General features: G+C 38.3%; 1 protein-coding gene across 2 annotated transcripts in view; it reads left to right on the top strand.

The window, feature by feature from the left end:
• The first annotated feature begins 5,488 nt into the window (after window positions 1-5,488).
• arhgef25a (Rho guanine nucleotide exchange factor (GEF) 25a) overlaps window positions 5,489-27,926 on the top strand; it is an 84,765-nt gene continuing 62,327 nt past the window's right edge. For both annotated transcript variants that reach the window (XM_083521121.1, XM_083521120.1), the window contains exons 1-2: window positions 5,489-6,032; window positions 11,578-11,713. In XM_083521121.1, coding sequence (XP_083377247.1) covers window positions 5,937-6,032; window positions 11,578-11,713 — 232 coding nt within the window. In that variant the 5' untranslated portion in view covers window positions 5,489-5,936. The remainder of the gene's footprint in view (window positions 6,033-11,577; window positions 11,714-27,926) is intronic.

Raw genomic sequence — 27,926 nt, 5'->3', positions numbered from 1 at the left:
AGAAATGTGTCTCCTGAATGAATTGAACTGCCAAAATACTTTGCTTTAAATTTTTGTAAAGAAAAGCTTTGGTCCTGTTTGTTTCTAGTTCCTTTAACACTTCTGAGACAGACAGCTCAGTTAGCTGAATAACCTCCTCAAACCTTTCCATGGATGTTGCCTTAAATCCTGATTATAAGAGATTTGGGGATTAGTTGTCAGAAACAGCAACAGGCTTTTTTCTTCCTTCTCTGCAGTTAACATGGAGCCGAGAGCCTTTTGGTTTATCCAACTTCTTTAGCCTTGGCTGTTTAATTTTTTCCATCTTTCATCCTGTATTTTCCCCCTGTATTTCTTTCTAGAGTCTCAAAGTATGAGAAAAGTTAAGCGTCATGGCTTGCTTAAGCAAGAATTTGTCTCAGGTTATTTCACGTCCACCAATCAAAGAGAGAGTGATGTCAGAGTGAGAGAAGACATTAAAGGGAGGCATTACCATAGGGTCTATATGAAAATATGTTTGCTGTTGCACACACACAATGGAATACATGCAGACAAATACAGAATAAGATTGAAATGTATTTTATTGAATTTATTTCAAGAGTGTTCATACACACAAAGAATTTGTGTTGGTGACAGAGTCATCTAGATACAGTATAGAAAATGTATGTATGTATACAGTACAGACCAAAAGTTTGGACACACCTTCTCATTCAAAGAGTTTTCTTTATTTTCATGACTATGAAAATTGTAGATTCACACTGAAGGCATCAAAACTATAAATTAACAAATGTGAAATTATTTATGGAATTATATACATAACAAAAAAGTGTGAAACAACTGAAAAATTCTTATTCATATTCTAGGTTCTTCAAAGTAGCCACCTTTTGCTTTGATTACTGCTTTGCACACTCTTGGCATTCTCTTGATAAGCTTCAAGAGGTAGTCACCTGAAATGGTCTTCCAACAGTCTTGAAGGAGTTCCCCGAGAGATGCTTGGCACTTGTTGGCCCTTTTGCCTTCACTCTGCGGTCCAGCTCACCCCTAAACCATCTCGATTGGGTTCAGGTCCGGTGACTGTGGAGGCCAGGTCATCTGTCGCAGCACCCCATCACTCTCCTTCTTGGTCAAATAGCCCTTGATGCCTTCAGTGTGACTCTACAATTTTCATAGTCATGAAAATAAAGAAAACTCTTTGAATGAGAAGGCGTGTCCAAACTTTTGGTCTGTACTGTATATATATTGAAAAATAACTTATTGCACTCATTTATATATTGCAAATGAATGGTTCGGATATATTGCACATGAGTTTGTGTGAGTTTACAGACACACACAGATTTATCTATAAAGACTTTACTAACGTAAATCCACAGTTGTTATTAAACAGAATATTATTAAAAGTACGGCTCCAACTAATCGATAAAATCGATTATAATTGATAATAATCGATAATGAAATTTGTTGTCAACGAATGCCATTATCGTTTAGTTGGGCTGCTCAAGTTACTGGTTAGCATGAACGAATGACAACACCACCGCTTGGTGGAGAGGACAGGGTCAACCAACAGCAGGAAAAAGTGTATAATCCTCATCATGTTAAAATGGTGTAGTTTAACTGTTTGTGTGTAACTTCGGGACAGTTGAACTGAATCTGCTCTGTTGTGTCTCGTAAACATCAGGTAGCACAATCACATCTCTCTCAACATAGTGATGGATTCAAATAAAACGGTGCAAACAAACACTAAATCTATCAGCAAATAACAACAGCAGTAAAAGATTAGAGTTTTAGTCACTGTTGTGGTTTTAGTGAATGCTTATTCATTTATACACCAATGCATATATTGACTTTTTTTTTTTTTTTAATGAATTTATCTTGCTGCATTTATTCATTTCATTCTCATTTTAAAGCATTTGTCTACTACATCTGTTAACTTCTCTTTTTTCAAAAGTGATTTACTGCAGCTTAACTACGTTCAAATTTTTGTTTTCAATGTTTGTATATTTAATTCTTGCATATATAATTTCATTATTATCAGTTTTTTGGAGAATTTTTTTATAATATTTGTTGTATTATATTTTATATAGATTTTTTAATGCACGGTTGTAAACTCGCCTCCTGCACTTATCATTAGAAACAATACAAATGTTGATTTTTACACAACTTGCTTCACCTTGCATACTCAAATGCTTTTATTTTAGTTTAATTTTTTTGAACAGAAAGAAACAACCCAGCATGACTGGATTGTTTTCAAAGGAGAAATCCCCCATGCACTCCTCAAGAAGCAGCCACTATAAGCTTTAAAATGTCAAAATTAAAGATAGACAAACAATGTCAATTTGTCACCTTTGCATTTTCTAAAGCACACTTTTATACATAATTAATCTGAATTAGGGTTTTATTTAGTTATAATTAACAAAACATCTAATAAAAAATCTAATTAGTCAAAAAACAATAGTTCAATTAATCGATTATCAAAATAATCGTTAGTTGCAGCCCTACTTAAAAGTGTGTACGTAAAAAGTAAAGGTAATTACGTATACTGCCCCCTACTGCTTTTACTGTGACATAATTGTGCACTTGTGTGTTAACATGAACAGCTGAGTGACATCCATCATGAGAAGTGCAATTGGCCAAGTTTAATTGAATGACTGTTTCAGGTGTGTTTAATACCTACTATTTATCACTCATTCTACACATTCTATTACAGCATTGAAAACAGAGAAATAAATGACAATGTAGGGAAATATGGGTTTTCGGGAAAGGAAAACTCTTCAAAATTGTTGAATATATCTAATACACATTACACATTAAATTGCTTTTAACAATAAATAAATAAAATATATTTTTTTTCACTCATTAAAGAATGAGATTTTTCTTTTGTAGTTCTTCTGTACTATATTTTCACTAATTTTTCATCTCGAGGAGGTACAGACCTGATGATGGATGATAGGAAATGTGTATAGGGAGTGTGTGCATACTCAGCCAGGGTCACCAAAACATAGAAGACAACAAGAGGAGGGAGCTGAGCTGAGCAGGAAGAGAGCAAGAGGCCCTTGCCCTTTTTCTTCCATGGCTGACCGGAAACAGGAAATGACAGAGAGAGAGAGAGAGAGAGAGAGAGAGGAAGTTTGACTGCAGTGCACAAGTTCAAAGAAATATGACATTTATGTAAGCCACATGCAGGTTTTTTGTTTTATTTTTCAAGTGGTTACCTATTTGAAATAAGGACTATTGCTACTGTTACTGCAACAACTATTACTACTTTATTCATAGAGTGTGCTTTATAATATTGTATTGGTTTATTCCTTGCCATCACAATACTCCAGTAAAAGTAATCAGTAATCTCCGACTGACTTCAATGTGTTTTGAATGAGTGCATTTCCCCCGTTGTGCCAGAAGAGGGAGACCACACAAAGGATTTTTTACCTTGTGACTCCCTCTGTTGACCTAATTTTAAAAGAATCTCAATGCCTTGTGTAATAGGTTATGCTGAACATTTGTATTTATAGATTTTGGTGTCCTTATCCAATTCTAATAGTCTTGCAGTACCAAAATTTTTCAATTAGTTCCCATTTATCTGTTTTGGTGGAGGGATTTTCTTTGGGTTTCATTTAATGACAGACAATGACTCAACTGTCTGGATAGCAAGGGGAAGGTCAATCCACCATCTGGCAGCCAGTAAAGAGTCTTAATGTTCATCCTTGTATGTTGAGGGATGCCGGTTCAAGTTTAGCTGGGAAATAGGTTTATGGAGAATGTGATGCAGAATTTTTTATGATTTAGATAAGAATCTGTGTTTATAAATTGGACTAGGACTGCTACAGATACATGTGTTGGGCTAATGGTGTTTTATGAGAAATTCTGGGTTAGAAAACAGGTCCATGTGTCATTTGTGGAGAGTAGTGAAGTCTGATGGTGTGTAGGAGGAAGCTAGTTGTAGTAATCTTACCTCTAGGTGACAATGGACTAAATAAGGACCTTAGTGGCCTCCATGAATAGAAATGGGTTTTCCTAAGAAGATACCTACATGACTGAGTAAGGTAAAACATCTCCATCTGTTTGAAAAGGTTTTCACAGATACAATCATAATGGATTCCAGTTTTAGATTTAGAGTATGGTCAGCTTGCAATAAAGCAAATTGTTCTATATTTATGGAATATTTGTCACACAATCAGTCCAGTGTTTTTGGTCATCCTAAAATTTAAATGACACAAAAAAGTAAATTTTGCTCACTAAATCACCATTACATCACATTCTTTTAACACAGGGACTCCATCAAAGCCTAGCAGATGCCTGTAAGACACCGCTAAATCTCATTCGAAAGCAATCAAACGTGTCTTAAATGAATCACAGATCTGCTAAACTGTTTTCCCAACATTATCAACCCACATGGAAAACACAAAACATTATTGTAACCCACTTTAAAACCAATGGAAAAGAACAGAAATCTATATTGATTTTTGACAGAAGTGAAAAAAAAACCCCAGTGCCTTATCCTAATGGTTTTGACTCCTTTTGCTCTCTGGTCTCGCAAAGCATGCCGTTTGATCCCAGGCTGAGCTTGAGGATGAACAAGAAGGGCCAATGAGCTCTAAGTTTAGACACAGTGCCAGTTCTAAACAACCATGTGCAAAACTATTATTAAACCCTTGGCAGTGTTTCCATGAGCCATTTTAACACTTCTTCATTCCCGCCAGGAGTGACTTAAGCAGATTATTTAAAACACGTTCCCGTTATTGTATTTGTTCCTCTTCACCTTGCAGTCATACAACTTAACTTTCTGAAAATCCCACAATTGAGCATTAACTCAGGAGTATCTATGTGTAGGAAAAGTTAATTCCCGTGTGTGGCTTATTGGCAGCTGAGAGTGAGCAATCCCACTGACGTTTGTAAATCTTCAGTGTTATTCTGACCCTGAGCCAGATGTTGAAGGAACAATCTGCAGACAGTGGAATGTGTATGTCTGCTCTGTACGGGAAAAGGTGAAGCAGTTTAAACAAAATTCAGTCTGCTTATTTGAGGCATGATAAGAGATAAGATTACTGGATACCAGAATGCAGTGGCACTTACATATACATATACATATACATGTACATCCCATACCATTATCACGCTTGTTGTTTCAGCTTATGGTTTATAGAGAGCGCTATTCAGTGGCAAAAGTTCACAGATTCCTGTTTTTATGCGAATGTAATCCTGAAGCATAACCGCTGTGAATAACTCATACCAGGTTTCTCTGTGGTTCCCTTTTTCCTAACTATTGACTTCAGCTGCCTTATTTGGTGTTTACACAAACCATATGCCGCTAAATGCATTTAAGATAACGCCAGAAAGACCTGATCTGTGGATAGTAAAGAAGCAAACAAGGAGAGGAGGAGAAACAAACACCCTCTCTCCAAATCCACATCTTGTGCAAGAGAGAACACTAGGGAACAAGCGATGTATGGGGGAAGAGGGAGGAGTGGACTTCTGAAGGGGTGGTAGATGCACGCAGCCAATAACAGGCTAGAGAAACTGAGACTTCAGAGACTCCAGACTTTAGAAAGTCAGTCCTCACATAGCAAGAATGGTACTAAAAAGCCAAATAGCATGAGGAGAAAGGAATGGGACACTGTGAAGGTTAAAGAATTGAAAAGAAATGAATTTAACCGAACCTGTGCCGTGATGCTTTGTGAAGTGGTCTTCTAGACAAGGACGGCTGAGATTCTGGACGAGGCCTAAGTAAACTGCACTGTCTCTCCAAGACACAGCAGCCAGTGAGGAGTGCTGGAATAAAGAAGGCACGTGTCATCCCAGACAAGAGCACCCTCAGCTCCTCCACAATCAATTATTTATGTACAGGAGAGTTGCAGAGGGCCAGGCAAAAAGGAATACCGTACTGTAGTGTGCCGGAGGAAGGAAAGAGGAATACTGGAAGACAGGAGGAGGATAGAAACAAGCAAGGGAACACTGGTGCAAAGATGAAACCTCTTCAGAAGAACCAGGGGCGCACTGATCATATCTTTGGTGCCATGGCGGACATGCTGAGCTCACTAGCCATGCCTAGCCAACACTGGGTGAGTGACTGAGGCCTTCATAGTGTTTTGTACATTTGTTGCTTGTTGTTTTGCTTCATTATAAACAGCAAATCACTGCGAAATGATGGACATCAGATGCTTGTAAACAGAAATAGTGCATTTGTTAGAATGGCTAGATTTAAGCTATCGATCCTGATTATGACTGTGTGCACACCCTTTTTTTGGTATTAAGCCAGTACAAAATTATTGATATTGTACTTCCGTATTGCTCTGCCAGACAGATCAGGTCCTTCATGTAAAAATTACTAATGATATCCTTGCTTTTCCACTAGCCTACTTGGCATGACCTCTTTGCACAGTAACTATTTGCTATTACAAACACATTCCAGAGGCGAGATTAGTGGTTATGTGTTTATATGTGGTGGAGTTTATGAAGATAAGGAGACAGAATCCGGAAACAAAAACAAAAACGTGCAGCATGTCCTCCTCTTGACTATTATCAAATGAAGGAAATTTGAAAAAAGTGAATAATATTTGGAGCAACATATACTGATTGTTAAAATATGATATTTCCTAAAGAAAATGTGAGTGGTGTTTGACTGTGCATTGTCCTAGAGACAGACTGAGGGAATTCTTGGGTATTTTCTGAGATATCAAAATATTAGAGTAAAGAAAACCCATTTGTCATACCGGTTAGAGACAGAGCAAACAGGTTTGATGAGGAGAAGTGTGCATGCTGGCTGAATACCATGACAAATGGTAAGGCTGGTCCCTCCTTAGTGCTCCAGGACATCCAAAATGAGGAATTTGTTTTTGTTTTACTAAGCTAGGAAACAGAGTAGCACTTGTAAGCACTTCATGACCAAATATAAGATGTAGGCCAAAATCCCCACCACAGCTGTACAGGTACACATCCCATTGGAGCTGGATTATTTGAGTGCTTCTCTGTTTTTGTGTTAATAGCGGTTATTAGTAATAAATCATGAATTAACTTAGGAACAAAAACCTTCCTTGTTACATGCCATCATTGTGATATTTGATGACATGGGATAAAATCAAATAATTATGTAAGTTCAATAATGAAACTGTTTCTCCTATCTTCATCATTGGATGGTCACTTCTCTTACCAAGGCCCTTCTCTCCTGATAGCCAGGTGGCCAGCTCTAGGAAGAGTCATTCTTTCCTCATTTAAGAATTATGGAGGTTCTCCAAGGAACCTCCAATGCAGCAAAAATATTTGTAGTCTTCCCCGACACAACCCTGTCTCTAAACTCTGCAGTCAGGGTCTTTCGAGTCAGTTGTATTCATGGTTTCTTTTTTGCTCTTTACCCATTTTCAGCTATTAGACCTAATATACACGAGTGTGACCCAAGTCAAGTCAAGTCAAGTTTATTTCTATAGCCCTTTTCACAACAGACATTGTCTCAAAGCAGCTTTACAGAATTTTAAGAGTTAAGGTGAATGGTGTGCGTTTGTCCCTGATGAGCAGCATGGCGACTGTGGCAAGGAAAAACTCCCTTAGATGTTATGAGGAAGAAACCTTGAGAGAAACCAGACTCAAAAGGGGAACCCATCCTCATTTGGGTGACATCAAGAGTGTGATTATAGTCTTTAAAAAACACAGAACACTGGAGAGTGAGAACTAACATGAGCACTGGAATGTAAGATTATGAGTAATGTTCTTTCTACAGTCTTATACAGTCATTTGTGGTTATAAAACTAGGAGCTACTGAGCATAACTCATAAAATAGCTCAACATTTGCAATCATCATAGATGCAACATCAGCTTCTCCATGTCAGAGCCTTTAAACACTCATGGAGGTCCAGTGTCCAAACTCCACATGAAGTGGGATCCAATTGGCACTGGTACGTCTCTAGATGGTTCGGGATGTTTGCGGGGTCGGCATCCACTTCTTTAAAGGTCCACAATCTTCATAAGGTGGGACGTGGCTGGGGCTGGAGCAACCTCCGGATGCCTCGGGATGGGTAGAGAGAGAGAAGCAGTGGAGAGGAATTAGCTGCTGTTCATGATATTAAGTTGATAATGTGCATTTGATCAGATGTACTGGAGCACAAGGTTATGATGTGTGTTATGTGTAGGCTTTGCTAAAAAGATATGTTTTTAATCTGCACTTAAACTGGGAAAGTGTGTCTGAGCCACGAACACTTTTAGGAAGACTATTCCAAAGTTTAGGAGCTAAATGTGAGAATGCTCTACCACCTTTAGTGGACTTTGCTCTTCTAGGAACTACTAGAAGTCTGGAGTTTTCAGATCTCAGGGAGCGTGATGGATTGTAGCGTCATTAATAAACAAGCTTCAGTTAGTTCAGAATGCGGCAGCAAGAGTTCTTACTAGGTCAAGAAAATACGATCATATAACCCCAATCTTATCGTCCCTACATTGGCTTCCTGTTAAGTTTCGAATAGACTACAAACTACTGCTACTCACTTATAAAGCACTAAATGGTTTGGCTCCCATGTATCTATCCAGTCTTTTAACACGCTACAATCCGTCACGCTCCCTGAGATCTCAAAACTCTGGGCTTCTAGTAGTTCCTAGAATAGCAAAGTCCACTAAAGGCGGTAGAGCATTTTCACATTTAGCTCCTAAACTCTGGAATAGTCTTCCTAAAAGTGTTCGGGGTTCAGATACACTCTCCCAGTTTAAGTGTAAATTAAAAACATATCTTTTTAGCAAAGCCTACACATAACACACATCACATCGTAACCTTGTGCTCCAGAACATCTGATCACATGCACATTATCAACTTGTGCTGTTAATATCATGAACAGCAGCTACGCTAATTCCTCTCCACTGCTTCTCTTTCTCTCCCCATCCCGAGGCATCCTGAGGTTTGGCCAGCTCCAGTCACGTCCCACCTCGTGAAGATTATGGACCTATGGATGATCATGGAGAAGTAGATGCCGAGTGTTTAAAGGCCCTGGCATGGAGAAGCTGATGCTGGATCTATGATGATCACAAATTGTTCTGTATTGTTGAAAGATTTATGATCAAACTCTTGATGTCACCCATATGAGGATGGGTTCCCCTTTGAGTCTGGTTCCTCTCAAGGTTTCTTCCTCATATCATCTAAGGGAGTTTTTCCTTGCCACTGTTGCCACGGCTTGCTCATCAGGGACAAACGCACACCATTCACCTTCACTGTTGTTTTCTGTAAAGCTGCTTTGAGACAATGTCTGTTGTGAAAAGCGCTATACAAATAAACTTGACTTGACTTGACTAGCGTGATAGAAGACTGGAAAGATAATTGGGAGCTAAACCATTTAGTGCTTTGTAAGTAAGTAGCAGTAGTTTGTAGTCAATTCAAAACTTAACAGGTAGCCAGTGTAGGGACGATAAGATTGGGGTTATATGATCATATTTTCTAGACCTTGTGAGAATTTTGGCTGCTGCATCCTGGACCAGCTGTAGCTTGTTTATTAATGATGCAGGACAATCAACTAGTAATGCATCACAATAGTTCAGTCATCTCGGAAATGATCCACAAAAATGTGATGTACCCAAGTGTCATTAAGAATCTAAATCTTGTTATTATGGTATACAAGGTACAGATTGAAAAAAAACACATTCAAAGCATTTTAATCATAAAGATGCAAACTAACAGTGGGATAAAGAATAAAGGAGTCTGAATACTTTCTGAATGCAGCTGTATCCAGAATTTATATTTTGTTTTTAAGTACCATAAATTTGTAAAACTTTTCAGGGTTTATAATGTTTCCTCTGTATAACAAATATGGTCAACAGAAAAGTTACAACTCTTATTTATACAAAGAAGCTAAATAATAATAATAATAATAATAATAATAATAATAATAAAAAAATTAACATACATGTTTGTTGTTTGTCAATGTGTGCTACATTTATCTCGTTTTGATTTCCCTAAAAAACAAAATGATAAAAAAAAAAAAAATCCACCTCCATAACATCTGTGACTGTATTTCAAATGGAAACGGAACAGTGGAGCTAGCTAGATAGCATTAGTAATCATGATTTAAAATGACAAACTGTATGGTATCATAGATTTAACAAAATAATGTGGCGATGTTGTGTAATCTAAAGCGAACACTATTATAAAATCATTTAAAATAATTTGTTATTTTAAATAGTTACTTCAATAGTGTACTAAAATTAAGAGGGGAGGGCACCATCTGGACATCACATTATTTTTTATTTTTTCCTAAAAGCTGTAAAATCTGATTTACAAACTTTAATTGAATGTGTCATAAGTCATGGTGATGTCCTTGTTTCAATCACAATAATGTTTCACAATTCACCCAAAAAGCTATTGAATGGAGGTAAAATCCTTGCACTTTAAACACAGTATTTATTTCACCAGTAAAGTCAAAAGATTGATGTGACATCAGGAGAAAATGCGTGAAACGGCTGCATTAAACGTGCCAGAACATCACTGTTTATCGGTAATTGGTGGTGTCAATTACCTTCCTCTCTGATCAGAGATGAGGTTGTGCCAGATTGACATATATGGCCTCGTTAGTCTTCAAACTTGATGGCTTCTGTTTATAACATGTACTTAGTCCTTCTAAAAAGAGTGCACCTTGTCCTTGTCCAGGAATTTCCCTTCCCGTGTTGGGACATGCACTAATGAAGTGGATGTTTTGTTTCAGCAATGTCCTCATCTGTGCATTCCTCACGACCCTGGATTGTTTCGGTCAAATGTGTTTGCTGACTTTACATACTGGTGTTTACTGAAAGTCCTCCTTGTTTTTTCTGCCACTGCCACATATTGGATAACATTATTCTTCCATTTACTCTGTTCTCCCTCTCTAGAGTTTTCAGTCTGGTGTTCCCACTGGATAATATTACTTAATTTACGTACCCACAAGCTTTTTAAGCTTTTCTCCAGATAGTTGTAGCTACTTGTCCTTGGACTCTGAGAAGACGGCTGGCACATTTTCACTTTGGTATCACTCAGGCCTAGGACTATGACATGCATGTAAACTGTGAAAGCAATCAAATCTAAAAGGAAAACAGTATGGTGCTCTGGGAAACAGAACATAACACTATGATATGTTCAAATCAAATCAAATCAAGTCAAATTTTATTTGTCACATACACATACATACAGGGTACGACATGCAGTGAAATGCTTATTACGATGGCATGAGGGAATAGGATGGGGAGAAAAATAATACAAAGAAAAAAAAGACTGATAAATAAAGTATAAAAATATAAATATAAATAAAAATACAATATAAAATAAAATATAAAAATATATAGAGATATCTTTTTGTATATACAAAAAGATGCTTATGGCAGTAAACAGTGAAACAGTAAACGGTAAACAATAGACAATTTAAGGTGGTTTAGATTGTCCATAAGTGTCCGTGTGTGATATGGTGTGGTGTAAAATGTCCATAAGTGTCCGTGTGCGGAATGGTGTGGTGTAAAGTGTCCGTGTGCGGTATGGTGTGGTATAAAAAAAAAAAAAATAAAGTGCACTGTACTGTGCAAGTATGTCATTCTTATTTGCATGGTCATTATTTGCTTATATTTATTTATTTATTTATCTATCTATCTATTTATTCATTAATTATCTTTCAGAACACAGAGAGTTCAGAGGAGTTGCGTATGGATGGTGAGCAAAAGGCATCAAGCCAGTCTCAGTGGGATCAGGAAAGGCTCGAATGGGAGCAGGCATCTCGGGACAGCCCTGAGAGAGGGCAACGAGACAAAGAAGGTAAGATTTAGAGGCCTTATTTGGTCATTTTCAGCTCAACTCAGACACATTTTTAATCTATCATATGTGACAGTGGTAAAGTTTCCAGAATTGAGCCCGAGAACAGAATGGTAAAATGCTGCAGTCAACAGAAATAGCAAAGTTACTCTGTACATGAGTCAAGAACAGACAGATCACCTCGCCAATGAGAGTTAATGATTCTAGTGTCAAAGAAAAGACATATCCCCCCCACAGTGATAGTTAAAGATTCTAGCCTCATCTACCGTCCATTCTAACTGACATGATTAATTGTTTTGATCAGCCAAAAGCTATTAGCATGACCAGGCAATAGCTCTTGCCTACAAACCCATCATTACTCTTAATAGCCACCAGGAGCAGTATTTGTCTCATTGGACAGGCTTCTGTTGTATGCAAGCTGGCAAATATTTAGAAATCCGCCCCCTGACTATTATAATTCTGTCAGTTAAGTATATCTCATGCACAAACATGACAGCTCATTTTTTTACCTGAAACTTAAGCTTTCCAAACAATTTCTACAAATTTAGATATAATACCAATGTTTTCATTTTGTTGTGGCCATGACTGTGATAAACAGAGGTAGCATGGGTTCTATCAGATTGGATTTGTTTCAGGGGTAATTCTGAGGTAAATGAACCACACCCTTTAACTGCACAGCCTGTGCTGATAACCGGACTGGCTGCTAATGTTCGATAAAAAAATCTGACGAGCGGGTGCTAAGAACAACTTCCAGATGCCCGGAAAAAGGCAAGCTTAGCTGCCTTCAGAAAAAAGGCTATCAAATGCAGCCATAGTTATTCTGCCTAGGAAAAGTTTGCGTGCATTTGCTCTTTCCTTGAATGCAATGGAACAAAAGGAGCTTTGTAACTGCCTTTAGGGACTTGGGTACTAGGGTTTGGACCATATGGAAAGATGTTGACTTGACATACAAAGTGCTGCCTATGGGGAAGCACTTTTTTTTTCAAATGAAATTACAAGGAAAAGCTGCCAAAACTGAATATAAAATTTAAGCGATGCCACAAGCAGCCAGTGATGTCTTCTGCTGACGAGAGTTTCCCTGCACTCTAATTACACAGGATTATCTGGGTTTGGATTTTTTAAATCAGGGCCCAATTTATATATATTTTTTATCACTGACAACTTTAATATTTTACAAACTACATCTACTTTAGTGAAAGGTCTCGAGACCACTCTTTTCAAATTTGAAGACATGTCTCTCTCTGTCATGGTAAAGCAATTTAAGTGGCCCATTAATAAGATTTGAAAGGGTCATGGTGGAGTTGCCATGCCTTGCTGAGGATGAGAAGGTCTCGGCTCTCGTTACTTCAGAGGAGGATGGAAACACTGTAGACCACCCATCTGTTAAAGATTAAAATCAATATGCCTCCTGGTGGCTTCACTGGAATCACAGGACTGTGCCAGTGTTCTGTAAATCACATGCAGACGCTGCGATTTCAAAGCAAGGCTGTCTTGCTCTTTCTTTTGCTCATTTGTTACCTTTCTTTTCTGCTGCTGTTCCTTTATATTACTTTTTCACCCCAAATTCCCTTTTTCACTCAGCACACTTCGCATCCCACCCGTGAACAGAATTAGCCAACTCCTCCGATTTGGATCGAGTCATTAAGCAGCTTATTCATAACAACCCAGGCTGTGCTGGGTGCATACACGTTAGCTGATCTTTGTTAAAGTGCAAAGCATAAATACACAGCAACAGGAAACAGCCAGTTACCAAGTTACCAAGAGAGTGGGCTATAGGGCACAGGACTCTTGGAGAGTTACAGGGAAGAAGAGTTGTGGAAATGTGATCGTATTTAAAGTTTGTCTTTAATAGTTTCCAACGAGGCTTCCAGGAATTGCTGTCTACTCACCAATGCTAGATGCATAATCTTTTCATGTCGCAGTTTTCCATAGGATTTTCATACTCACATGTAATCAGTAACTGCCTTTAATATTTCATTTGCACGTAAAAATATTGCGAGTGTGGTTATTATCATGCTAAAAAAAAGTATTCAATCTATTCACATTTTTTTTTTTTTATGTTTGCCAACATAAAATGACACTAATCCTACTTGACTCCTGTATAATACTGAATATTGAAAAGATACCAGACAAGGTTTTGCAATAAGGTAACAAATCTTGTGCCAGAATCTTATTAAAATGAGTTTTAATAGTGTTGTTAATCATAAATGATTAAAATGTAATATAGCAAGCGGCTGATGATATATAATGCCTGAATATCAACCTAAATATGTCGGCCGTAATAAATGTTTTGTTTAAATTTTTTTTTTTTTTTTTTTTAGGAATGTAGGTAAATACTTACGCTATCACACCATCTTTAAATATGTAAACAATTTAGCAACCTATAAATATATTTATAAAAATGTTTCATATAGATTCATGAATATTCATAAATTACTTAAAAAATTCCGCCTTTTTTTTTAAATGAATGCAGTCTGTTCATCAGGTGAAATGCTTTTTATAACTATGTTTAATCCTTTTTTGCATTCAGGCCTAACGTCCAGTTTAGTCAAACTGAACTTAGGGTAATGTGGAGTGTAACCTTAAATGTAATACCTTTTATTTTACAATCGTTTATTCATAGGTTTATGGTCCATTATATTTCTGATTTCTTATTTGTTAAAAAAAAAGGCAGCTCCAGGAATCTACAGCTAGCCCTCAGGGGACCTGGTGGCTGAGCCAGGCCTGACCTTAAAAGGGCTACCATGGTCTTCCAGCTGGCCTGCTCTAAAATTGAGTCTGTATGCGTCAGGCTTTAACATCGCATATATTTGTATGAGTAAACAGGTTGAAACACGGCTATTTCACTACTTATCCAATTATGATGAGACCACGGATCAACATTAGTAATCCATTATTCACCACCTGCCTTGCAGTTCACATGAGATCCCAGTTAGCAAGCTAAACTCTGTGCTGGAAAATAAGAAGCAGATGTCAGTGTTAAATCAATGAGCGTGCACGTAAATAAAGTAAAAGTGCAAACTTTTGGGGCTTGAAAATAAACTGGGAGGTTGTTGTGGAGAGGAGACTCTCAGGTCATTGCTCCTGAGTGGATGACATTTTGATAGACTGCTGTTCTCAGCGCCTCTGCTCTGGGCTGCAGGCCAAAACAGACGGACTGAAACGTCAGCCATAAAGCATTCAGACGCCTCTACGTGCAGGATGAGCCTGTGTCAAAAGCACCGTAAAGCCATACTCCTCCTTTTCTCTTTCACCACATGTGTATAGATTGACAATCAACATATACAATGGTTTACTGTAAAAAAAAAAAAAAAAAAAGAAAAAAAAGAGAGTCAGGGCTTTTTCATTAATTAAATGCATAGATTAGCCTGAAATAGCCATTAATTACAAACAGCATAAACTCATTTTTTTAAATTTTTTTTAAAGCCCTACAAGGTTAATAACATGCCAGGTCTTTTATTAAGGCTTCACATGCAATCAACAATTAATAAAACAACAATAAACACATTTTCAGTTCTTGAAACAGAAAACATGTAAAGTTTGGATCCAGTTTTTCAAGATTCATAATTTTCATGTCACTCTGGGACGTAGACAATCTTATGACTATCAAAACACTGGTAAATTCCTAAATCCGGTTGAAATGTTTATAAATGTGGTATAACATCAGCACTGTTATTCAAATCAGTGGTTTATATGAATGATCTAATTCTGATATGTTATTGTTTCTATAGTAACAACTCATTTACAGAGACTTGTGTGGCAGATGATCCACATATTCATATGGTGATGATATCTGTATGATGAAGTCTTCAGGACATTGGACTTTGGTCTCTGTAACAAGAGAAAATGCTTCATTAAGACATTATTAAAAAAATTATTACAGACATAACTTTAATAGATAGAAAAAAAAAAGACAGGAACTAACTATGTTTTATAGATGCTCCATAATATCAAATATACATATAAAGAGTTAAACAGTACAGCATGTTGTTCTTTAATAAATAATCAGTTTTCTGGCAAATTGCTGCAATAAAAGAATCAAAATCTTGGAGACAATATGCTGTATTGATTTGAGACAATATGCTGTATGAAAATAATCATTCTGTTGTTAAATATTTTACTTTGCACACATGCCCATTGTGTAATCCTAACATATGTTCCAGTTACTTCATGAAATGTTTTTGCCTATTGTGTTCGGAATCTTGAGCTAAGCTAGATCTACCGAGATCACACTGCTTAGGCATGTCCAGCACACACAGCTTAGATTTGTTTTACAAGTAATACTAGCTTTTAGATTTAACTGGATTACCCTCTACATACACGTCTTCACTGCCGAACAAATCGACAGAAATTTAGGATTTTATGGTTTAGAGCATAATTAAGTTTACAGCCTTTGATCATTTATATTAGTAATACTGTAATAAATCAATTAAATATATGAACATAGAAATAATCAGAAGCGTTCATATTTATTTTATTGGTCTGATTGATTTTTTTTTAACAACCCTAGTTGTGAAATTATGATAGACAAATCGGTGGAACAGTCAGCAAGGTCTCTGCTGCATCTTAAGTTTTTTTCACAAAGTTCACAGACATGTCTATTTGATGAACCATTTGGAGGTATAGCTTTGATCCAGGTCATTTGTGATTGCGGGGTTGTCGTCTGTCTCAGTCCTCAGTCCTAAGTCCTCTTTACGGGCCACAGGGTTCAGCATGTATCCCTCAGGCTCTCAGAAAAACACTGTAGTATTATTCGCTTTTTGTCCACATTAGCCTTTTTCAGCAGGTACCAAATAAACCAAACTGCATCGAGATGCTGCAGAGGCGGAAGAATCAATGTGTTGCTTGGCGTAGGACTTTCCAACAAGATGCTTGTAAGTGTGATGCTTTATAAAGCAACGACACTAGGTCAAGGTCGGAGTCAGAATGTCTTACGTAATCTGTTAGGGCTTTGGTTTGTTTCCAGAAAGTAGACAAGAAAGTTGTGTGGATTGTGTTTACATAAGATAACATCTGTTGGAAAATGTTTGAACTGTATGAGAAAAAAGAGGTGGTAATGCATGTGTGGAGACTTGTTTGATCCTTGATCTTTGTGTGTGGAGCTGATGGGAGATAGTGATGGTGGGTAATAAGCCCATGGGGGATGCGAAAGGCACCACTTGGTACTTTTTTCTTGTACTTATATGTATACAGAGTAGTACATGTGTGTTTAGGCTTTTGTGTGTGTCTGAAAGGGGTTGGGTGTGGTTGTGTGAAAAAACAGACATCTTGGGCTTGGGATTTGCAGACAAGCTAGTAAACAGTTTACACTACATAAAATGAGCTGGAGCCCATAGCGCTGGATTAGTGCTTCTGTCCAAATACTAAACTGGGCTTTAGCTATGCCAAAAAAAGACAAGCAGGCAAAAAACAGTAAATAAAATAGAAGAATAGAATAGATTAGCTTTTATTTATCACATATACATTACAGCAAAATGAAATTTGTTCTTCGCATATCCCAGCTTGCTCAAAAGCTGGGGTCAGAGCGCAGGGTCGGCCAGGACACGGCGCCCCTGGAGCACAGAGGGTTAAGGGCCTTGCTCAAGTAAAGTGAGACAGCGGGATAAAATAAAAGGTTTCCATCTCTCGATTTGGATTTTAGTTTGTTATGTCGGAGGTTTACTTTATACTCATACAGGCTTAGTATAATGCTGGAGAATTGAGCTTTTTTTGTAATGAGTGATTGTAGAGAAAACACACGGTCTATGTCCTACCATGACTGTCTAGCTTTCTGTGATATGGTCTCTGCTGCATGTCTGCTTATGTTTACAGTTTACAGCTTCTTGGTTTGATTTCTGTCCTTCATGTGGAGAAATATTAAACTAGGATTCTGACTAAATTGGTGTTGAGTATATGCTATTTATAATACAGGTGCATCTCAATAAATTAGAATATCATTAAAAAGTTTATTTATTTTAGCAATTCAATACAAAAAGTATAACTCATATGTTATATAGATTCATTACACACAGACTGATATATTTTAAGTGTTTTTATTTCTTTTAATTTTGATGATTTATGGCTTTTATGAAAGTTTTATGAAAACCCAAAATTCAGTATCTCAGAAAATTAGACTATTGTGCAAAAGCTCAATATTGGAGACTCGTGATGTCACACTCTAATCAGCTCATTAAATCCAAACACCTGCAAAGGTTTCCTGAGCCTTTAAATGGAGTCTCAGTCTGGTTCAGGCTCCACAATCATGGGGGAAGACTGCTGACTTGACAGCTGTCCAGAAGACGATCATTGACACCCTGCACTCAAAAGACCATCGCCAAAGAAGCAGGCTGTTCACAGAGTGCTGTATCCAAGCACATTAATGATAAGTCGAATGAAAGGAAATAATGTGGTAGAAAAAGATGAAATAAAGCGCATTCAAGAATTTGGGAATATTCAAAAAGAGTGGACTGCAGCTGGAGTCAGTGCTTCAAGAGCCACCAGGCACAGTCGTATCCATTGGCTACAACTGATGCATTCCTTGTGTCAAGCCACTCCTGAACCAGAGACAATGTCAGAGGTGTTTTCCCTGGGCAAAGGATAAATAGGCCTCAGTGGGCCAAAGTTGTCTTTTTAGATGAAAGGAAAGAAAATTTTGCATTTCATTTGGAAACCAAGGTCCCAGAGACTGGAGAAAGACAGGAGAGGCACATAATCGAAGTTGCTTGAAGTCCAGTGTGAAGTTTGCACAGTTATTGGTGGTTTGGGGAGTCATGTCATTTACTGTTAGTGGTCCACTGTGTTTTATCAAGTCCAAGGTCAGCACAGCCGTCTACCAGGAAGTTTTAGACCACTTCATGCTTCCCCTTTGCTGACCAGCTTTATGTAGAAAAGTTGGTGTGCTTTAATGTCCAGCAAACTCACCAGACCTGAACCCCATAGAGAATCTCTGGTGTACGTATTGTCAAGAGAAAAATGAGAAACAAGATACCAAAAAATGCAAATGAGCTGAAGGCCACTGTCAAAAAAACCTGGGCTTCCATACCACCTCAGCAGTGCCCTGGACTGATCACCTAAATTAAAATGAACATACTTTCCAGAAGGCCAACAATTCACTAAAATTGTTTTTTGATTGTTTTTATAAAGTATTACAAAAGTATTTCGTTTTTTTTGGCTGTTGTTTGTTGGTGGGTTTTTGTTCAAAATCATCAAAATTAACACTTGAACACTTGAAATATATCAATCTGTGTATGATGAATCTATATAATATGAGTTTCACTTTTTGTATTGAATTACTAAAATAAATTTACTTTTTATTGATATTCTAATTTATTGAGATGCAGAGATGTCTTTTTAGACCCTATTTCAGACCGATATTTTGAAATATTGTAATGGAATTTATAATATTCACACATACTGTACATAACAGCAGAGAGAAATTTCCAGCTTGGTAGGAAGCTAAGGTTTGAGCTCAAGGTCAGCCTTAACCAGTGAGCCACCACCACACTGTCTTCAATGTTTATAATCTTCAACCTCTCACAACAGTAATTCTATTTCATGTTGGTTTGCATCACATGACTAAAGCCAGGTGCTTACTGTGTGATTTTGGCAATGATTTGGTCAACTGAGGCAAATTTTTTAAATCCTAAAAGATTCCTATAATGCTAGGCTAAAATCTGTAGTCTTTTCATCATTTTATGTCTCCAACGATATTCTGGCAGTTTTAGAAGATTTTGCACACATTCCTGCACTGTGAATTCTCCTACAATGATTGTAAAACCCAGAAACAATAGGAGCATCGAACCTGATTATACAATTAGTGCGATAACTTCAAATCACCTCAGGGAAACTGTCGAAATGTGTCAGGTGGACAGTACAGCAAGAGAAACTTATTGAGTTATAGAGGAGTGTTTTGTATGACATTTTTATTATCAAGGCATGTCTTCTTCTTCTTTCTCTCGTTAGGGGTCACCACAGTGGATCATTCTTCTCCATACAACTCTGTCCTCTACATCTGCCTTTTTCAAACCAACCTGTCTTCCTTTCACTCTTGCAGATACCCTTTTATCACAAATCACTCCTGCCACTCTTCTCCACCCTCTCCTCCCTGCCTGCACACTTTTCTTCACCTCTCTAACTCACTCTCCATTACTTTGCACTGTTGAACCCAGGTACCTGAAATCCTCCACCTTCTCCACCTCTTCTCACTGCAACCGCACCACTCCACTGCCCTCCCTCTCATTCACACACATGTACTCTGTCTTACTCCTACTGACTTTCATTCCCCTTCTCTCCAGCGCATACCTCCACCTCTCCAGGCTCTTCCCAACCTGCTCCCGACTCTCGCCACTAATCACAATATTATTCAGAAACATTATAGTCCATGGAGACTCCGGTTTGAACTCGTTCATCAACCAGTCCATTACCACTACAAACAGAAAAAGACTCAGAGCCGATCCTTTATGCAGTCCCAACTCCTTGAACCAGCCTGTCGTTCCTACTGCACACTTCACTGCTGTTACACTGTCCTCATACATGTGCTGCACCACCCTCACATACTTCTCTGACACACCTAACTTACTCATACAATACCACAACTTCTCTCTCTCTATCCTGTCGTACGCTTTCTCTAAATCCACAAACACACAATGCAACTCCTTCTGACCTTCTCTATACTTCTTCATCAACATTCTGCTCTTCCTCGGCATGAAACCATACTGCTGCTCACAGATGGTCCACTCTTCTCTCAGCTTGGCTTCCACTACTCATTCCCATAACTTTATGATGTTACTGATCAACTCTATTCCCCTGTAGTTACTGCAGGACTGCACATCTCTATTTTTCTTAAAAATCGGTACCAGCACACTCCTTCTCCATTGCTCACTGCCATCTCTCCTAAATATCTCCACACTTCTACCGGTATGTCATCTAAGCCAGCTGACTTGCCACTCTTCATCCTCTTAATAGCTGCACTCACTTCCTGCTTACTAATCCAATCCACCTAATCCACCTTCTCAACACACTCTCCTCACTAGTCAACATATTTCCATCTCCATCCTTTATTGCTCTAACTTGCAGCACATCCTTCCCTACTCTGTCCCTTCCTTAGTGTCCAACTTTTAATACAGCTCCTCATATGCCTTTTCCTTTGCTTTCACCACATCCCTTCAACTGCTGCCATGTCTCCTTGTAGTCTTGCCTACTTTTCTACAATCCCAATTCTGCTGCGACAACCTCTTTCTCCTAATGCTTTTCAGCACTTCTTCATTCCACCACCATGTCTCTTTGTCTTTCTTTCTCTTTCCAGATGTCACACCAAGTAGCTTTCTAGCTGACTCCCTACTTCTGCAGTAGTTGCTCAATCATCCAGCACCTCTTTACCACCACTGAGCCCCTGTCTGACCGGTTCTCTGAACTTTACACTACAGTCTTCCTCCTTCAGTTTCCATTATCTTATTCTTTTTTCAGTCCTCACTCTCATCCTCTTTTTCTTTACCTCCAAAACCATCCTACAGACCACAATCCGATGCTGTCTAAATGCACTGTCCCCTGCCAACACCTTACAGTCCCCAATTTATTTCCGGTTGCATCTCCTGCATAGAATATAGTCCACCTGTGTGCACTTTCCTCCACTCTTATAAGCTCCTCCTTCTTATTATAATAAGTGTTATCCACTGCCATTTCCACCCTTTTAGCAAAATTTACCACCTGCCCATCCCTGCCATAACTACCCATCAACTTCTCATCACCTCTGTTCCCTTTAGCTACATGCACAACAAAGTCTGCTTTTTACTAGGTACACTGTCCACCACTTCATCTAACTATCTCACAACCCACTTGCGGCACATAGGCACCCATGACATTTATCATCACCCCTTCAATTTTCAGCTTCACATTCATCACCCTATCAAAAACTCTCCTTACCTTTACTACACTCCTTTAGAATCACCCCTACACTATTTTTCCTTTCATCCACACCATGGTAGAACAGTTTAAACCCACCTCTAATGTTTCTGGCCTTACTCCCTTTTCACTTGTTCTCCTGAACACACAACATATTTACCTTTAACCCCTCCATCATATCAGCTAACTCTCTACCTTCAGATGATGTGTTAGTACCAACATTTAAAGTGCCAACCTGAACCTCCACTTTCCTTCACTTCTCCTTTCTTTGCTGTCTCTGTAAATATCTTCCCCCTCTCCTTCTCCTCCTTTGGTCAACTGTAGCCCATTTTCCACTGGTACCCTGTTGGCTAATAGTAACTGTGGTGGTTGTTTGTAACCTCTGCCTCCACCAATTCAGGAATGGAATATTGGTTTGTGATCCGCATATTTGTTTTATGCTGGATGCCCTTCCTAACGCAACCCTCCTCATTTATCCTGGCTTGGGACCGGCACTAAGAGTGCACTGGCTTGTGCAAACTCAATGGCTGGGTTGGGTGTCATGAACAAAATTAATGCTACATATTGTGTTTTGTATTGTGCTGCTAGCTATCATTTGCAAAAAAAAAACACGAGTGGGTTAGGCACACTAAATGTGCTACCTAACTGCTATCATTTTTTCATAGTGCTCTCATAGTGAACTGATTGTATAAAAGGAGCAGTCTGTAATTTTAAGAGCCCCCTTTGCTGCCTATGAGCTGAATTGCATTACACTAAATTTGATCTATTTACTTTTGTACATTGTCTTTTAAGGAAAAGAGCAGCCGTGTTGTGGCTTGAAGCAGAACCTGTTTCTAAGCTACAAAAAAAATAAAAATAAAGAAACAAGCTAGACTTTTGGCAGATCTATGTTGTGAAACACTATTTCTGAGCTGTTTATGAAATTCTGTGATCACTCTATGCTGACATATCACACTTATCTTTCTGATTTCATCCAAACATCCAAAAACTCTCTGACCAGGCAGGCTATCTCACTCAGCAGTGGCTTTGCTAGAGGATCTGTGTCTTGACCTGTTACATCCTTGATTAACGCTCAGGAAGGAATGTGAGGCTCCGGCTTTTTGAAAGAACATCAGCTTCACCATGTCACTTATGTTTTTCCAGAAGCCCATTTCTGTGCAGATGACTTGACCTTTTATGATTTATGAGCTAAGGATTTGATTTCCGCTAGGGATCATGCAGGCTGAATTGAATAGGCTTTCAATGCATATAGCAGAATTGGAGTGAAGTATGAAGGGATAAAAGGACCCCACCCCAGGTGCTGCTCAGCTCCTGAATACACAAACAGGACCGGTAATCCAGTCTTCGGAGAACTGGAAGCTTGTTCGGATACTTACGTTTTAGCCACCTCAAATAGTGGTGGTTAGTGTGGTTTGCACATCTGTGTTTAGAGTATGTGTATGTGTATATGTGTGTATGTCTGTAAATGAGTGTGTAAGAGAGTGTAGCAGACAGAGAGATTATACGACTGAACCAGAAACCAGGAGAGCCTTATTACTGCATTCTTACATATGAACATTTTCCACATACATAAAACCAGCACATATACAGTTAATATAATTCTATTCAGCATAATTACTTTTTGCTCCTTAAATACTTTTTAAACGTTTACACATGCTTATTAATGCAACACAATTTTTCCAATCAAGAGATATGGTTAATTTTCACATCAGATCAGATTTTTGTTTAGATTTAAATGAGTCTGTCTCCAGTGAAACCTCAGATTTCTGTTCTAGGCTGACAGGAGTGGAACCCGATGTGGTCTTCTGTTATAGCCCACCCGCCTTACAGTTGGACATGTTGAGTGTTCTGAGAGGGAGGTCCTTCACCCTCAACTGCTCAGTTGTAAGTCGCTCTGGATTGGGGCTTCTGCCAAATGCCATAAATGTAAATGTTCCAAGATGCTTTTCTGCCCATTATGGTTGTACAGCAAGTTTATTTGAGTTCCTGTAGCCTTCCTTTCGGATACTTCACTCTCCTCTGACCTCACTCGTAAACAGATTCTGCCCTCAGAACTGCCACTCACTGGATGTTGTTTTTTTGTTTCTTGCACCAACAGCATTTGTTTTTTAAACCAGCCCATCTCTCATAGATAACCACAACCCAGTTAGAAATCACCTTTTTTTCATTTCAAGATTTCAGGAGACGCTTCATTCTCTGAAGAATTGCATCAAAACAAGTGCCTTAATTTATAAGCTCCTGTAACAAAGCACATATTTACCGAACATTTATGGATAAAACTCAATCACTCCAGCTTTTAAGTAATAATCAAAAGGTGAAAGAAACGAGGCGAACAGCTGTATTCTTGCCCACACACCCTCTACTGATGACAAATCATAATGCACTCGATTGCATCATGCAGCACAGCACACAAGCTTTTTAGACGTCCTGCTGTGAATTATATACTTTAATGACATGTAAGGATGTAAACAAATACTTTGAGGTTTTAGTAATAAATGCTTTTCTTCTGCATACTTAAATAATATTTAATAGTTATTTACTGCGCAATCCGATCTCTGATTTAACCTCTTTGTCCTCTGTGTGTGTGTGTGTGTGTGTGTGTGTGTGTGTGTGTGTGTTTTTATAATGCTATAAATATAATTAGACTAAAAAAATAAGCTAGGACTTAATCCTATTTATCGCCTACACATGTCCCCCAATTATTGCAGTTTTATGAACTTCTTATAAAATCCTGATGTGTTCTGTGAGTGTGTATAAAAGTATGATGAAAAGAGTAATAGTGTGTGTGTGTGAGAGAGAGAGAGAGAGAGAAAGAAAGAAAGAAAGAAAGAAAGAAAGAAAGAAAGAAAGAAAGAAAGAAAGAAAGAGAGATAGTGTGTCTGTGTGTGTGTGTGTGTGTGTGTGTGTGTGTGGGTGTGTGTGGGTGGATTCGGTTCCCTAGTGTAGGAGGTAGATTTATGTTCTATATGTCTATCAGTGGCGGCGAATGCTTTATTGCCCACACTCTTATATGATGAGAAATTTTCATTACCCCCAGTCCTTCAAGCTTTCACGCAAAGCTATTCTGTTCTCCAGCTACTATCAGGATCATGCACAGTCACAGCATGCAAGGACGCACAAGATGTTCTCGGTGTGTGTGTGTGTGTGTGATTACTTTTTGCTTACAGCTTGTCTCCATTTGGTCTGGGAAAATCGGTGAACTGTTTGAACTGCTATGAATCGCACAATTTCTGATGTCACGGACGTTGTGCTTTTCTTTTCAGGGTGTTCTTTTAGGCAGCAGAACTTGAGCACTGAACAGACGAGCGTGTACAGTGTCACTTATGCGAAGCGGCACATTTGCAGAGCAGCCTTTTGCTAAACTACAAAGGTCACGGCTGAACAAATGCCTGGATGACCTTCCAGTAGTTCTTGGAGAATGAACCCAAGCATGTTCTTGTTCGTATGTTGAAGTCAGGCTGGTTACATGTATTTAAATTGACACACGTTTATCAGCTCTCTGTAATGTGAATATCTCTGCTGTAGTTAATGTGCTTTAGGAAATGTTGGTTTCCCTCAGATGATGATATGCTTATTATATATGATAGTTACTCATGTAGGCCATTTCTTGGTAGAGTTATTTTATTTTGTGAGGATGATCAGACCAGGTTTATGCCTGTGTTATTGATTAAAAACACACGCAGAATTAATAGTGTTGTTGTGGGGGTGATATGCCTTTATATGCCTTTATATGCCTACAGTGCATGAGAGCATTTGTCAGATCTTCCTTGTGGTTTAGATTCATGCCAATTCCTTTACCTTTAATGATTGTGCACATTTAATGATGTGTATTACATTATTATTATTCAATAGTGATTTTTCACTTGTTGAAAGAGCTGATTTCCCAAAAGTTTTTATGGATGTTCATTACAGCTAAAAAAAAAAAGAGTAAGACTGAACTGTGTGCCACAGCTGACATACATTATACGGATAACAGTTTGTGGACACCTGATCAGATCAAATCCTTATGTCCTTTTTTAACTTTTCTTTCCACATTTAGTTCCATTGTGCTGTTATAACTTCACTCTTCTCAGAAGAAGTTCCACTAGCCACAAGGGCATTTGTAAAGTTAGGTACTGATGTAGGGTGAGGAGGCCTGGGGTGCAGTCAGTGTTCCAATTCATTCCACAGATCTGTAATAGGGTTGAGGTCAGAGCGCTATAGCAGGCCACTCTAGATCTACGTCCAATCCATGTAAACCATATTTTAATGGAGCTGGCTTTGTGCAGAGGGGCATTCTCATGCTGGAACTAGTTTGGTTTTTGCAGTTCAAGTGATGGAAACATTTCATTCTACCACATTCAAAACACCCTCCAACTTTTTTTTTTGGGGAACAGTTTGAATGGAAAAGTCAGATGCCCCAATACTTTTGTCTATGCTAAATTGCGCTTAGTCATCAATTAATATGAGAAATAATTTGTACATAGAGCATGGAGATCCCTGAACAATATGTAATTGTGTGTGGTGTTCTGTGTTCTCTGGATACAACAAGGTAAAGTGGCTACTGAAAACTATGGCTGAATATATTGTAGAGGTTACATATAAAAGTGTATTGCTTAAAAATATTAATTATTGTGGCTCAATACTATTTTTGAAAGGAACGCTGTACATTTGGCTAACATCTGCTCAGAAAAGAAACTCTGGGTTCTGTGGAAATGTACGAGTTAAAAAAAATAGCCAGAGTGTGTCAAATTATTAAGTACTGCTTGTCTTAGTGTTCTGTTGGTGTGTCTTAGAAGGTAATGCAAAAGAGACAGCCTGTACCTTTTAATTATCCATGAATATCTAAAAACTTCTCTAGATAACTTGCTGTGTAACTGATGCTTTGCTTTCATACAGAGTTTGCACACAATCCAAAAAGGACGAGAGAAGGAAATGGTTTCGAGCTTATACATAAAACTCTGTTCTGCTATATTCAATAATTGGACTCTAGAGGGACTAAAGGGGGTGTGAGAGAGGGAGAGAGAGAGAGAGAGAGAGAGAGAGAGAGAGAGAGAGAGAGAGAGAGAGAGAGAGAGAGAGAGAGAGAGAGAGAAATAAAGAACAGGATGAGAACGATAGAGTGAGAGGCTAAGTAGATGGATGAGAGGAGAAGGAGTGGGTGGGATTCACTCAGCTGATGTTGTCCTCAGAGTAGAATGTACAGACACGCTTCGTCTCACAAACTTCTCTCAGCAAAACCTTCAATAGCTCGCATTCCAGCACACACACACACACACACACACACACACACACACACACACACACACACACATACACACCCACACACACCCACACACACACACACACACACACACACACACACACACACACACACACACACACACACACACACACACACACACACACACACACACACACAGACACAGACTTTTCCCCCTAAGCACACATGCTGGCTCAATTAGGCAGGAATTCTCTCCTAACCTGCTCCCCCCTCAACCTGTCACACTGTTTGTGTTCAAATGTCACTGAATTGTTCCCCATATGTTCTTACGGGTGGGCAACATCACAAATATATCATAATACTTGAAAGCTATGATTGTATATGAATTATGTAAGAAAAAACACAATATCTCTGCCGTTAAAGGAAAATATTGAAAAAGAATGGTGTCTGAAGTTCTAGACTATTTTCTAGTGACATCAGTGTTCAGTATTGCCATGGAGAGTTTCATTCTTCCTGTACTTCAGCAAAGCATCATTTATCAAGTGCTATTATTGATTCATTAAAGAACGACTCATTTTTTGTATTTAAGTATAATGTTGTCCACAAAACAACTGGTTGCCTCTAGCAGCTATAACCAATTTTTCCCTCACCAATCTCTTTAATCTCTCTCACATTGAGTGACTTCAAGGATTTTTTTTTAATCACAAAGCCCTCCGTGAAGACTTTCCTGTGTTGGAAGGTTTAAAGTTACAACATTAGCACTTCCATAAAGACTCCTTTTGAAAAATGGAAAGTGAACATCGTCTCCCAGAAAATGTTGACACATGACCAATTACACGTTTTTTAAAATTCAGCTATACGAGCCATACCAGTCCCTGTGCAAGATGTTAATATAGAAAAAGATAACATATTACACCATAAACCTGTGATTTTCCCAGCAGCTGGAATGACTTTCAGAGGCTGCAGTTATAGAAAATAAATCAACACCTTCTGGCCAATCAGAAATAAGAATTCAACAGCAATGTGGTTGAATTGTCTTTGACATCTACTATTAATGAGATAATTCCGCAACAATGAGGAGCCAAAAGAACACGTTCCAAAGGCATTTCCGAACAAACGCCTACGAAATCTAGA

Source organism: Silurus aristotelis (assembly GCF_946808225.1).
Source record: "Silurus aristotelis genome assembly, chromosome: 19".
NCBI classification, from domain to species: Eukaryota; Metazoa; Chordata; class Actinopteri; order Siluriformes; family Siluridae; genus Silurus; species Silurus aristotelis.
Note: the sequence above shows the minus strand (reverse complement) of the source record. Positions and strands in the feature narration are given on the sequence as shown.